The sequence below is a fragment of the Oncorhynchus kisutch genome, linkage group LG14 (assembly GCF_002021735.2).
Source record: "Oncorhynchus kisutch isolate 150728-3 linkage group LG14, Okis_V2, whole genome shotgun sequence".
Taxonomy (NCBI): domain Eukaryota; kingdom Metazoa; phylum Chordata; class Actinopteri; order Salmoniformes; family Salmonidae; genus Oncorhynchus; species Oncorhynchus kisutch.
Window position 1 is genome coordinate 40,151,181 of NC_034187.2, and position 13,871 is coordinate 40,165,051.

The following is a 13,871-nucleotide window of genomic DNA, read 5'->3' on the forward strand; positions in this document are numbered from 1 at the left end:
ACCAATTATGATTTTTCAACGCTGATACCGGTTATCGGAGGACCAAAAAAAGACGATAGCGATTAATCAGGCGTTTTATATATATATATATATATTTGTAATAATGACAATTACAACAATACTGATGAACACTTATTTGAACTTAATAATAATAATAAAATCAATTTAGTCTCAAATAAATAATGAAACATGTTCAATTCTGATTTAAATAATACAAAAACAAAGTGTTGGAGAAGAAAGTAAAAGTGCAATATGTGCCATGTAAAAAAAGGTAACGTTAAAGTTCCTTGCTCAGAACATGAGAACATATGAAAGCTGGTGGTTCCTTTAAACATGAGTCTTCAATATTCCCAGGTAAGAAGTTTTAGGTTGTAGTTATAGGAATTATAGGACTATTTCTCTCTATACCATTTGTATTTCATATACCTTTGACTATTGGATGTTCTTATAGGCACTATAGTATTGCCAGTCTAATCTCGGGAGTTGATAGGCTTGAAGTCATAAACAGCGCAATGCTTATGGTTAGGTGCAACGACAGTGCTTTTTTCACGAATGCGCTTGTTAAATCATCACCGTTTGGCGAAGTAGGCTGTGATTTGATGATAAAGTAGGCACCGCATAGATTATATGCAGTGCGGAACAAGCTAGATAAACTAGTAATATCATCAACCATGTGTAGTTAACTAGTGATTATGTGAAGATCGTTTTTATAAGATAAGTTTAATGCTAGCTAGCAACTTACCTTGGCTCCTTGTTGCACTCGCATAACAGGTAGTCAGCCTGCCACGCAGTCTCCTCGTGGAGTGCAATGTAATCGGCCATAATCGATGTCTAAAAATGCAGATTACCGACTGTTATGAAAACTTGAAATCGGCCCTAATTAATCGACCATTCCCATTAGTCAGTCGACCTCTACTCCCAATGTAGTCAATTAACCGCATTCCTACATCGGTAATCCTCTTGTCCAGATGGGATACGGTAGTGTGCAGTGCGATGGTGATTGCATCCTATTGGGGCAGTATGCAGTAGGTCTAGGGTGTCAGGTAAGGTGGAGGTGACATAGCTTCAGAACAAAGTTGACTATAATTACAAAGTTGCCAATGTTTTTGCAATTGATACAAATAGCGACATATAACAATGTGGTTCAAACAGTAGGCAATAGTCCTATTCAATCATATTGAAAACCATTTCATGTTCAATCTATTGAGTTCTATTTTGCTACTTGTAGGCTACTATCTATAATGTCTCAATATACACTGAGTCTACAAAACATTAGGAACACCTGCTCTTTCCATGACAGACTGACTAGGTGAATCAAGGTGAAAGCTATGATCCCTTATTGATAATAAATCCACTTCAATCAGTGTAGATGAAGGGGACGAGACAGGGTTAGAGAAAGATATTTAAGCCTTGAGACAATTGAGACATGGATTGTCTGTGTGTACCATTCAGAGGCTGAATGGTACACACACAAAAATATTTAAGTGCTTTTGAATAGGGTATGGTAGTAGGTGCAGGCACACTGATTTGAATGTGTCAAGAACTGCAACGCTGCTGGGTTTTTCACGCTCAACAGTTTCCTGTGTGCATCAATAATGGTCCACCACCCAAAGGACAATCAGCCAACATGACAACTACGGAAAGCTTTGGAGTCAACATGGGCCAGCATCCCTGTGGAACGCTTCCGACGAACTTAGGCTGTTCTGACGGCAAAAGGAGGTTCAACTCAATATTATGAAGGTGGTCCTAATGTTTTGTACACTCAGTGTATTTCATGTGCAGTCTAATGTGTGCAATTATGTGCCAAATCAGTGATTTAGTGTATTTTTATTGGGCAAGCTATCGTGAAACCGGGCCCAGACTGTTTTCACAAGAAAGAGAGAGAAAAAAAATGAGGAGCTGAACATAACAGTATGCCAGTGGAAGGTAGGACAGTAGTGGACTACTATGATTTCCCATTGTAGCCAATTAAAATAGCAGAAATTCCATTACTGATTTGTCGGTAATTCCAATTCCAATGTTTCTTAAACTTACAGAAGGCAAAAAAAATGTCCAAATATAACTGTTGATATTAGTTGGCAGGGGTCTTCAGCATTGTTGTGTGTTGATGCATTTATAATACCTTTTAATACTTTTTCTGGTAGACCCTTTTCCATCTGTTCAACCAGAAAATACAAACATTTGCTTACTCCATTTTTGGGATGGAAAAGGGTTGAAAAAAAAAACTATTTCACTTGACACCCAAAATGCACATGCTTCTATGAACTTCCCGTTGGCACTTATGGGTCCTTTTAGATGGAAATGCCCATATTCGACCAGACGTTAAAAGGCCTATTTTAACCATGAAAAAGATGAGTTTAAATTGAATTGTCCATGGTACACAAGGATATACCATTACATTTGAAATGCTTAATTTAATAAAAACAACACACTTTAGAATGTTGTATTTATGTATGGCGCATTGAGCTACTGCTCCTTCAGACATCACGTGGCATTGACAGTAGCCTACATTGTTTACAGCGCGGACTGTAAATGTAACCTAGAGTTCTGAGGATGCGCAAAGAGATTGTTTAATTTTCAAGGTAATTTTCACTCATCAGTAATGCGTTTTACATGAAAAGGCATTTTACTATTATTGCACTCCACGAGGAGACTGCGTGGCAGGCTGACTACCTGTTATGCGAGTGCAGCAAGGAGCCAAGGTACGGTGCTAGCTAGCATTAAACATATCTTATAAAAATCAATCAATCTTAATGTAACAGTTTAGCTTCCGTCCCTCTCCTCACCCCTACCTGCGCTCGAACCAGGGACCCTCTGCACACATCGACAACAGCCACCCTCAAAGCATCGTTACCCATTGCGCCACAAAAGCCGCGGCTCTTGCAGAGCAAGGGGAACAACTACTTAAAGGTCTCAGAGCGAGTGACGTCACCCGGTTGAAACGCTATTAGCGCAAACCCCGCTAACTAGCTAGCCATTTCACGTCGGTTACATTAACATAATCACTAGTTAACTACACATGGTTGATGATATTACTAGTTTATCTAGCTTGTCCTGCGTTGCATATAATTGGTGTGGTGCCTGTTAATTTATCATTGAATCACAGCCTACTTCGCCAAACGGGTGATTTAACAAGCGCATTTGCGAAAAAAGCACTGTCGTTGCATCAATGTGTACCTAACCATAAACATCAAAGCCTTTCTTAAAATCAATACACAAGTATATATTTTTAAACCTGCATATTTAGTTAATATTGCCTGCTAACATGTCTTTTAACTAGGGAAATTGTGTCATTTCTCTTGCAATCTGTGCAACAGAGTAAGGGTATATGCAGCAGTTTGGGCCACCTGGCTCGTTGCAAATTGTGTGAAGACTATTTATTCCTAACAAAGACAGGCAACTTCGCCAAACGGGGGATGATTTCACAAAAGTGCATTTGCGAAAAAAGCACAATCGTTGCACGAATGTTTCCTAACCATAAACATCAATGCTTTCTTAAAATCAATACACAGAAGTATATTTTTTTAAACCTGCGTATTTAGTTAAAAGAAATTCATGTTAGCAGGCCATATTAAACTAGGGAAATTGTGTCACTTCTCTTGCGTTCATTGCACGCAGAGTCAGGGTATATGCAACAGTTTGGGCCGCCTGGCTCGTTCCGAACTAATATGCCAGAATTTTAAGCAATTATGACATAACATTGAAGGTTGTGTAATGTAACAGGAATATTTAGACTTATGGATGCCACCCGTTAGATAAAATACAGAACGGTTCTGTATTTCACTGATGTTTTGTCTTCAAAATGATAGTTTCCGTATCAATATTAACGACCTAAGGCTCGTATTTCTGTGTGTTATTATATTATAATTAAGTCCATGATTTGATAGCGCAGTCTGAGCGAGCGGTGGTAGGCAGCAGCAGGCTCATAAGCATTCATTCAAACAGCACTTTCCTGTATTTGCCAGCAGCTCTTCACTGTGCTTCAAGCATTGTGCTGTTTATGACTTCAAGCCTATCAACTCCCGAGATTAGGCTGGCAATACTATAGTGCCTATAAGAACATCCAATGGTCAAAGGTATATGAAATACAAATGGTATAGAGAGAAATAGTCCTATAATTCCTATAATAACTACAACCTAAAACTTCTTACCTGAGAATATTGAAGACTCATGTTAAAAGGAACCACCAACTTTCATATGTTCTCATGTTCTGAGCAAAGAATTTAAACGTTAGCTTTTTTTACATGGCACATATTGCAATTTTACTTTCTTCTCCAACACTTTGTTTTTGCATTATTTAAACCAAATTGAACATGTTTCATTATTTATTTGAGGCTAAATTGATTTTATTGATGTATTATATTAAGTTAAAATAAAAGTGTTCATTGTTAATTCAGTATTGTTGTAAATTGTCATTATTACAAATATATATATATATAAATAAATAAAAATAGGCAGATTAAAAGGTATCAGCTTTTTTTGGTCCTCCAATAATTGGTATCGGTGTTGAAAAATCATAAACTGTCGACCTCTACTCTGAACAGTTGATGTTGTTGATGTGTCTGTTACTTGAACTCTGTGAAGCATTTATTTGGTCTGCAATTTCTGAGCCTGGGAACTCAAATGACCTTATCCTCTGCAGCAGAGGTAACTCTGGGTCTTCCATTCCTGTGGTGGTCCTCATGAAAGCCAATTTCATCATAGTGCTTGATGGTTTTTGCAACTGCACTTTAACTTTAAATTTTCCGTATTGACTGACCTTCATGTCTTAAAGATATGATGGGCTGTCATTCCTCTTTGCTTATTTGAGCTGTTCTTTCCATAATATGGACTTGGTCTTTTACCAAATAGAGCTATCTTCTGTATACCACCCCTACCTTGTCACAACACAACTGATTGGCTCAAACGCATTAAGGAGGAAAGAAATTCCACAAATTAACTTTGAAGAAGGCACACCTCTTAATTGAAATGTATTCCAGGTGACGACCTCATGGAGCTGGTTGAGAGAATGGCAAGAGTGTGCAAAGCTGTTATCAAGGGAAATGGTGGAAGAATCTCAAATATAAAATATATTTAGATTTGTTTAACACTTTTTTGGTTACTACATGATTCCATATGCGTTATTTCATAGTTTCGATGTCTTAGTTTCCTATTATTCTACAATGTAGAAAAGAGTCAAAATAAAGAAAAACCCTTGAATGAGTATGTGTTCTAAAACCTTTGACCGATAGTGTATATATATTATTCAATTAGCATTTAAAATGCCCTTTCCATCCCTATTATGGGGTTCTTTTCTGTTTATGGATCCATATTTGATGGAAAACCCACCACTGGTGTGCATGGCCAAAGAGCTCTATTTTCATGTCATCTAACCATAGCACCGGTTCCAACCCAAGTGCCAATGCCATTTCAAACTCCAGGCTTTTACATTTGTTGGATTATATGAAAATGGCAGGATAGTCGAAAACAGACGCCGATTTTTTCTCAGTTCACCACCATCAGGCTCAACCCCTTAGAAGTTCCCCCTACATTGTGGACTTCAAAGCGCAAGCAAAGCAGCGATAGTAATTTAAAAAAGGAAGTACGCATCTTAGAAATAGTTTTCACATATAAACTTTATATGCCTGAACTCCGAATCAATTTGGCTTCGCAAAAATAATATGTTTAGGGTGATTGGCGATATTCGCAATCTAATACAACTGTCACAGGCTCGCTCCCTCATGGTTTCGACTAGCTTTCCACAGATTCCAGAGGCACAAAGTAAAAAAAATTAAGAACAAAACGCTTTTTGGTCTGTGTTAACTAGTGACCACCCTCTCCCGCCTTGATTTAGAGCCATGCTTTATTTGTTTGATTCACTCAGAATTTGAATTGATTAGCATGCCACTCAGTAAATCCACAACCCCTAACTTCCAAATAGTCCCAAACTGTTACTAGGCTCTATGCACCTGCAATTCAATCCCGGGGACGAGGTTAAGATCCCTCCCAACGTGTTCTCCAATCTCATAAAACATTTTAGAAAAAAGATCAGTGCCTTTCCCTCGCAAGGTGAAGTATTGAAAGGAATTGAAAACAGGGGTGCCACATTTTTTGGGGGGGAAAAAATGCATTACTTGTAAAACAAAATATTTCTCTGAGCAATTTAATTATTTCACTATTCGAATATCATTTAGAAAAAGTTTTGAGCATATAAATATAGCTCGGTATTTGTAGTATTTACTTTATACTGAGCACCACTTCAAGGACATTTTTATCATATTAATAGAGCCAAATACAGTATCCCTGTACATTTCCTTGTCAAGACTCAATGACCAGATATGCAACAGGCTTAAGAACTATTGTAAGTAGATGGTATAAGAACAGTAGCTTCTGTTGAGTATTTTTTCCATTCTTCAAAAGACTAAACATCCTGAGTATGTATTATTTGACAAATGCTGGCAACAATCTGCTGTTCACCTTTAATATGAAATTAAACAAATGGTGTTTTGTTTGAGTCAGATTAGTGAAGTGACAGAAATCTAAAAACACTGAGCATAATTATTTCCTCATGTTTGATACTAAATTGTGGGGCCTCCACAAGGTCTGCTAATACTTTTCAAAGACAGTTTGTACAGAAGTTAAACTCACCATGGGTTGTGTCTGCCGGGGCGTGAGCTCCTGAGAACTGACAGGCTCGTGGGGGATACTCCTCTGCATAACTCCCTCAGTTGGTGACAGAGAGCTCTTGCTCCGGCGCACCGGCTCTGCAATGTCCCTGGTGGTCACCACACTGTTCTTAATCCTGCGCATGTACAGCTCTGCTGGCGATGGCTTGGCTGCCCGTGATGTAGAGGCCCCTGTGGCATTAACCTTCTCCTCCTTGTCCAGGACAGTGGTGGCTCGGTACGCCCTCCACGTGGTGGCCGACTCTAACTCATCTTCAGAACCCACCCCTTCCAGCCTGGCTCCCTGGCCAGGCTCGTCCACAGATGCCGCCCCCCTGTTCCTCCAGGTGCTCCGCACAGTCAGGTTTCTCATCTCTGGGAGACCGTCGTCCTGGGAGGTGTGGTGGCCGTGGTGTCTCCTCCAGCTGGTGACGGTGGTAGTGCTGCTACTGCTGCTCTCGAAACCTGACTCTGTGTCGTTGTTGAAGTCTGAGATGGTCTCCGGTGACTGGAGGCTGAAGCTGCTTCGGGGGCGTAGGTGCGTCTCCGCACGGGCCATCCCTAGCACCCCTGGTTGATCTGTTTTGTCCGGGCCATCTATGGATGGCCGGAGGGTGATCTCACTCTTGGGAATGGAGATCTCATAGGGGATGGAGATGTTCCCCCTGTGCTCACTGGGCCCGATGACAATGTTGCTAGTGGACGTGTGGCGTTCCTTGACTGGTGGCTCGCTGGATACACTGCTGCTGCGGCTGCTGGTCCTGGAAGAGCTGGGATCGTTGGGGTAGATAGTGATGCTGCTGGTCATCTTGTTGGTGGTCAGGACAGGTTTCGTGGAGATTTTGGGCTTGCCATTGGAGGTCAAGAACTCTGCCCCGACTCCGGATATCATAACTTCCTTCCTATCAATCTCCACAATGGCCGGCTTGATGACTGCCTTTGACCTCAGGGCTTCCCGTGGGCTGCAGACCCTGCGGACCTCCATCCCTGCTGGGGTGTGAGTGGGCTCCAGATATCCCCCTTCAGCCATCAACAGCCTGTTCTGCTCCTCGTCAATCGAGCTCCTGGTGGAGGAACCCTCTGACTGGGAGTCTTGTAGGCGAGAGTATCTAGAGTACTTCGGAGAGTTGGAGGTTCTGCTACTCAGTGCTGCCACCTCAGACACAGGCTCTGGTTCTGAGGGCCTGGACCCACTGGATTCAGTCTCAGAGGCTGAAGAGTGACCCTCAGAGCCATGATCACTGACCAGCGGGGACACATGGGACTTGTAGGCAGTGTACGACCCATTGGCCTGTGAGAGGTTTGACACTGGAGGAGCCTCTTGAACCAGGTCCACAGACACCAGGTCAGACTCAGAAGCATCCTTTTCAGGAGGGGAGACTGTGTTGGTCTTGCTTGAGCTTTCAGGCACCACAACAGAATTGTTTGACTCACTGTCACAACCAACATTCAATCTAGAAAACTTATCCACTTGGCTCTTTTTGCTTTCACTCTCACTTGGCTTCTGAGATGTCTTCCATGGCTTCTGGTCATTAGCTGCTGGAGGGTAGCGATTAAGAACCGAGACCTTCTTGCTGTCACTCAAAGACGTGCTAACAGGAGTATGGGCTCCTCCCCTTGTTGTTTTGTCCTCCACCCTTCTACCTATTTCTTTCACTACATTGTCAGAGGCAGTTGAAGATCCAGTCTTTGGTGTCCTCCTGCTCTTGTGTGAAGGACTGAGTGCCCTCCTGACAGACTTTGGAGAAATTTCCTCAGAGTTGCTCAGCTCTTTGCTCCTCAGCTTGGTCTCCCTCTTGTGCTGCGGGGACAGCTCTCTGCTCTTGTACTTGGGGGCGGCTGGCTCTGCAGCTGCAGCACTCCTGTACTTAGGCTTGTCCTTCCTGAACCCACCCCGGACATTGATCTCTTCATTTTCTGCCTTGCCATTCTCAAGGACCTTTGCTGGACTGCTAAGCCCTCCATTGCCGTGACTGCACAGCTGCATTCTAAGCTGCTCCACCTGATCGTTGAGGGCTCTGCTGCGGGACCTCTCCTGTTGGAACTTCTCCTGCAGCTCTCCGCTCTTTGACTCTGTGTTCTTGAGATCCTCCTCCACTAGTTCCAGTTGCTTCAGCCGGTTCTTCAGCCTCTCAACTTCCTGTGTGAGTTCCTTGACTTTGTTGTCTTCCTGGCCATCAAGGCTGTTCTTCTCATTTTCTGACTTATTCCTTAGCCCAACGTCATCGCCCAGTTTCAGGTAGTCCACGCTCTTCTTGCGCCCCAGCTTGCTAGTCAGGCCAGATGAGAGGTCATCTTCAATGCGGAGGTCCCTCAAGTCTGTGCGGCTGGGATCTGCTCGGCCGATCCTGTTCTTCTGACAATCCAGCTTTTCTGTCAGTTTTAGTATAAGCTTCTCATCCTCCCTTTGCTTCTCCAGGAGCCTCTTCCTCTCACTCACAAAAGTCTGAGTGAGGCCCTTGAGCTGCTCCAGCTCCCCTGCCAGAAACTTCTCAGCCCGGTCCAGCCTTACCTCTGATGCATCCACTTCCATCACACGGGCCTTGAGGGCCTCAAGCTCAGAGGAGAGCTTCCGGGTCAGGTTCTTCTCTTCATTGAGATTGAGGCAGAGCTGGCTGCAGTCTGACTTGCTCTTGCCGAAGGCCTCTTCCAACTTCTCCAACTCAGCCATCCTCCTCTGCAGGCGCTCAATCTCAGACTTTAGGTCCTTGGTCAAGCTCTCCTCCTCCTCCAGTTTCTCCCTCACTGTGCGGCAGAGATCCTCTGCCTTACACACCTCCTCGTCTTTGCCTTCAATCCTCAGCAGCCGCTTGCGCAGCGCCTCTACATCGCCCAGCATGGAGGAGTTGCTGCCCTCTGCCTGGATGATCTTGTCCTGCAGATCCAGCAGCTCATCTTCAGACTTCTGGAGCTTGTTGGTGGCCTCCTCAAGCTCATCCAGCCGTCGTCCCAGGCTTTGCAGCTTGTGCCGCAGGTGGCGATTCGTTATGTCTTTGTTTTCAGACATCACAGATATTATTGCTGTTGTCTTCTATATGGAAAGGGGAAATTATTTTACTACTTTTTGGGAGGTCCACATTTGTGTGGCAGTCCTTCTCTGGTTAAAATGATGAGTCACAAGTCCGTAATGTTGAGTTATGTTCAGTCCCTTTCTCCTCTCCACACAATGTCTTCTCCCTTTTTCTTTGGTTGGTTCTTATTCCTTCAACTCCCCTCAGCTTGATGGTCAACATGCGTGTCTATCACCTGAAAGAAAAAAATAACAGAGTTGCAACAAAATTAGAAATTATTACTGACCGACCTCAAAGTGATTCTGAGGATCAGCAAACATTTCAGTAACCGTTGAGAACACATAAGGACCGAGAAGATGGTGAAAGAGTGTAGTCCACAGAGAGTGAGAAATGGTTTGACTGTACTTGATTGCACCGTGTAGCAGACCTGCACACTCAGCATATGATTTCACAGTTCCGCCTGATTACTGCAACACAAACCATGAGAAGAGCTGGGCCCAAACACACCCAGTAATGCAAAGGGCTGGGGCAAATGGGTGGGAAAAAAAAGAGGACCAGCGTAATTCAGCACGTACACACATACGCAAGTGCTCATACATAGTAAATGCACACTGTAACCTAGACAGATGATTAAAATCACTACAACCAAAATGACATGCTATGACAGCAATTCTACGAAGATACCTTTTACCTTGCCTTGTCGTATGGCCACTGGAGACTGGAGGGTAGCATTCAAAAGAACGCTACTCCCCCCTTCTTGCCTCCTGCAGCCTCTGCCAACGTCCCAGCATTGATTTCTCTGCCGTTCTGCTGACAGCAGTATATCCAAATGACAAGCTTCCACTCACATGGCTGTCATCATGGCAACAAGCACAGGGCATTGCTAAACACCACTCATGATCAGGACCATGGAGAGATACACTGAGTGTACAAAACTGACCAGGTAAAAACTGTGATCCCTTATTGATGACACCTGTTAAATCCACTTCAATAAGTGTAGATGAAGGGGAGGAGACATGTTAAATAAGGATATGTAAGCCATGAGACATGAGTTGTGTATGTGTGCCATTCAGAGGGTGAATGGGCAAGACAAAATATTTAAGTGCCTTTGAACAGGGTATGGTGTTAGGTGCCAGGCACTCTGGTTTGAGTGTGTTAAAAATTGCAGCTGCTGGGGTTTTCACGCTCAACAGTTTTGCCATATTATCCATAATATTCCATCACCCAACGAGACAACAGTGGGAAGCATTGGAGTCAACACGGGCCAGCATAATTGGAACGCTTTCGTCACCTTGTGGAGTCCATGCCCTGGCGAATTGAACTGTTCTGAGGGTAAAAGGGGGTGCAACTCAATATTAGGAAGGTGTTCCTAATGTTTTGTGCACTCAGTGTATACAGTGCCTTCAGAAAGTATTCACACCTAGGGTTGTGCCGGTCATGAAATTTGGTCAGCCAGTGATAATAATAACTTCCGGTCTCACAGTAATTTACCATTAATTAACATAAACACATTTAGCATCTCCTGGCTATCACACACAGCCTGATGCAGAACTTTGGAACATTTTCATGTTAAAAAGTCTAATAAATCCATGCAATATAGCCTACACCAGTGTTGGTCGACTAGGTTTGGCCTTTGTCCCAACAATTCTATCAGCTAATAGTCGGCGGGCCAGATCATAATTATTATAAAATATTACCACAATTAATTGGCCTACTAAACTACAAATTGAACAACATTTAACACATATGATTAGTACATAATACATTCAGTGACAATAACATAATAATTTCGATCTGATTAAGTTCATAAAATCACCATGTCTCTATTCAATTATTATTTTTGGCTATTTCTAAGTGCGTTGATTGGTGGGGAAAAACAGGTCTACGTAGCCTACAGTAGGCTACACTACTTTTTCTAACGTCAACATTCTTTCAAAACAATTAGCTAGATAGCAAGAGAAAATGTCGCCCTCAAAAAGTATCAAAAGAAAGGCGGAAAATGAAAATGGAAGTTTCCGGGAAGAGTGTACAGAGAGATATGCGTTCATCTTACCATATTTTCCCAATGCCAAGCAAGTGTGTCGTATTTGCAATGATTATGTTGCTGTCAGCAAATTATTAAATCTCAGACGTCATTCTGAGTCGATGCATGGAATTTCAAAGTGGCCTTCCTGTCCCAGACAGAGGCCCAACACAGAAACATTGAAGCCTTAACTGCAAGCTACACACACACCTTTTTTGGCTGACATATTCTGTCACTTAAACAGGTTAAATATGTAGTTACAAGGAAGAGGGAAAACTGTTGTGGACATGGTGGAAAAACTTGAGGCCTTTACTAGGAAGCTTGAGTCATTCGATTTGGAAACGACAGGCAGAGGGTCCAGGCCGCAGCATTGTCACGGAGGTGGAAGATTTTCATCAAGCAGCTGACAACTTCTCCACCAGATTTGAAGACGACATCATGCCAAAAGATAGTGTTTGTATGTGATCCTCTCAGTCCACCCAGGTGGAGAATTCTCCTCCCTTGCTAAGAAAACGATACCCTCGCTGAATGAGGCCACAATTGAAAATGAAATGATTTAATTCCAGACATCGAGGCAAATCAATGAATGCACTCAGGCGTGCTTGTGTGTGTTTTGGGTGGCATGCTCAGAGGAATACAACACAGTAAAGAAATGTGCATTTTATGTGCTAATGTTTGGATCGACTTACATCTCTGCGAGTCCTCATTTTCCTCTATGAACACAATATAGACTCACAACAGGAACCGGCTTTCACAAGTCAATCGAGGTCAAAATCACATCCATCTTACCCGACATCCACAAGATCGTGTCCGAGGGTAAATGCAACTTCCCATTGAGTGAGTAAGTAACTTAGCGGCCTATATGACTGTATTTAGTCAATACTAACATTATTGTGAGTGCTTATCTAGGAATATTTAGATCTCAATCTGACAGTATTTTCTGTTTATTATGTATGCTACAGTTTTGGCCAGTTACAAATCGTAAGAAGGCCTATTTTTAAAAAAGCCCACTTCTATTCGGCTATATCTTTTTGTGAAAGATTCTGTTAAGCCTCATAGTCTAAGCCTACCTCAGCCAGCTAAGTTATTTTATATAGGCATAAGCCCTCTTGTTGTTTGTAAAGTCAAATTACAATGAAGATTGTTGAAATGAATTACTTGACTGGTGTAGCTTTTCCTCCATATGTTGCTGGGCAACACTGATATAACAAGTCAGCTATATTTTCAGCACCAGGCGCTGTTCACCTATTGATTGCGCTGCGGTTCCAGCTTTACGTTTCAGCAGCACCACAAAATGTTCCGCTGTCTGCTTTATTAGTTGACTCCTGCAATCTTTCTCCTCATGAAGCAAGTTCAAATGTAACCTTTGCATTGTTTAGGTACTTCCTTCTTGGGACAATGCATTTGGGGTCAAAAAAAAAAAAGTCATAATTAATTTGGGGGGCTGTCAGGAGCCAAATAATATTTCTGGCCTACAGCATCACAATAAATCCATTCGTTATTTAAACAGGTCTAAGGAAACATGATATGAAGAAAATGTAACCTATTTCAGAAGAACATACTCAGTTGTCCTGATGTTCTGGCTATGCCATACGGCTGTGGTATTCACTAGTTCATTTAGAAGGTAAGACTGGCTTAGAATTCCGTGGCATTATTTTATAGCATGAAGAATATAATTGAACATAGCTCAATAAAATATGAAAGGATATTTTCTCCAAACTATTTGAGGAAGTGCGCACATGCGGCTATTCTGTGTTGAGCGGTTAACAAAGAAACAAGTACTCCTATATGCTTCATTTAGTTACAGTGCATTCAGAAATTATTCAGACCCCTTGAGTTTTTCCACAATTTGCTACGTTACAGCCTTATTCTAAAATGGATTAAATCGTTTTTTTTGTCATCAATCTACACACAATACCCCATAATGACAAAGCAAAAACAGGTTTAGAATTTTTTGCAAATGTATTTTTTTTTAAACAACACAGATTACATTTACATAAGCATTCAGACCCTTTACTCAGTAAATTGTTGAAGCACCTTTGGCAGCGATTATAGTCTCGGGTCTTCTTGGGTATGACGCTACAAGCTTGGCATGCCTGTATTTGGGGAGTTTCTCCCATCCTTCTCTGCAGATCCTCTCACGCTCTGTCAGGTTGGTTGGGGAGCGTCACTGCACAGCTATTTTCAGGTGTC

The 13,871-nt window shown here is 42.3% G+C and overlaps 1 protein-coding gene across 3 annotated transcripts in view; it reads right to left on the reverse strand.

The window, feature by feature from the left end:
• LOC109903850 (leucine zipper protein 1-like) overlaps window positions 1–13,871 on the reverse strand; it is an 81,331-nt gene that overhangs the window by 15,835 nt on the left and 51,625 nt on the right. For all 3 annotated transcript variants that reach the window (XR_004202792.1, XM_020500840.2, XM_031788404.1), the window contains exon 3: window positions 6,628–9,890. Coding sequence is in view for 2 of the 3 variants with exons in the window: in XM_020500840.2 (XP_020356429.1) it covers window positions 6,628–9,651 (3,024 nt within the window). In the remaining variant the exon portion in view is untranslated. The remainder of the gene's footprint in view (window positions 1–6,627; window positions 9,891–13,871) is intronic.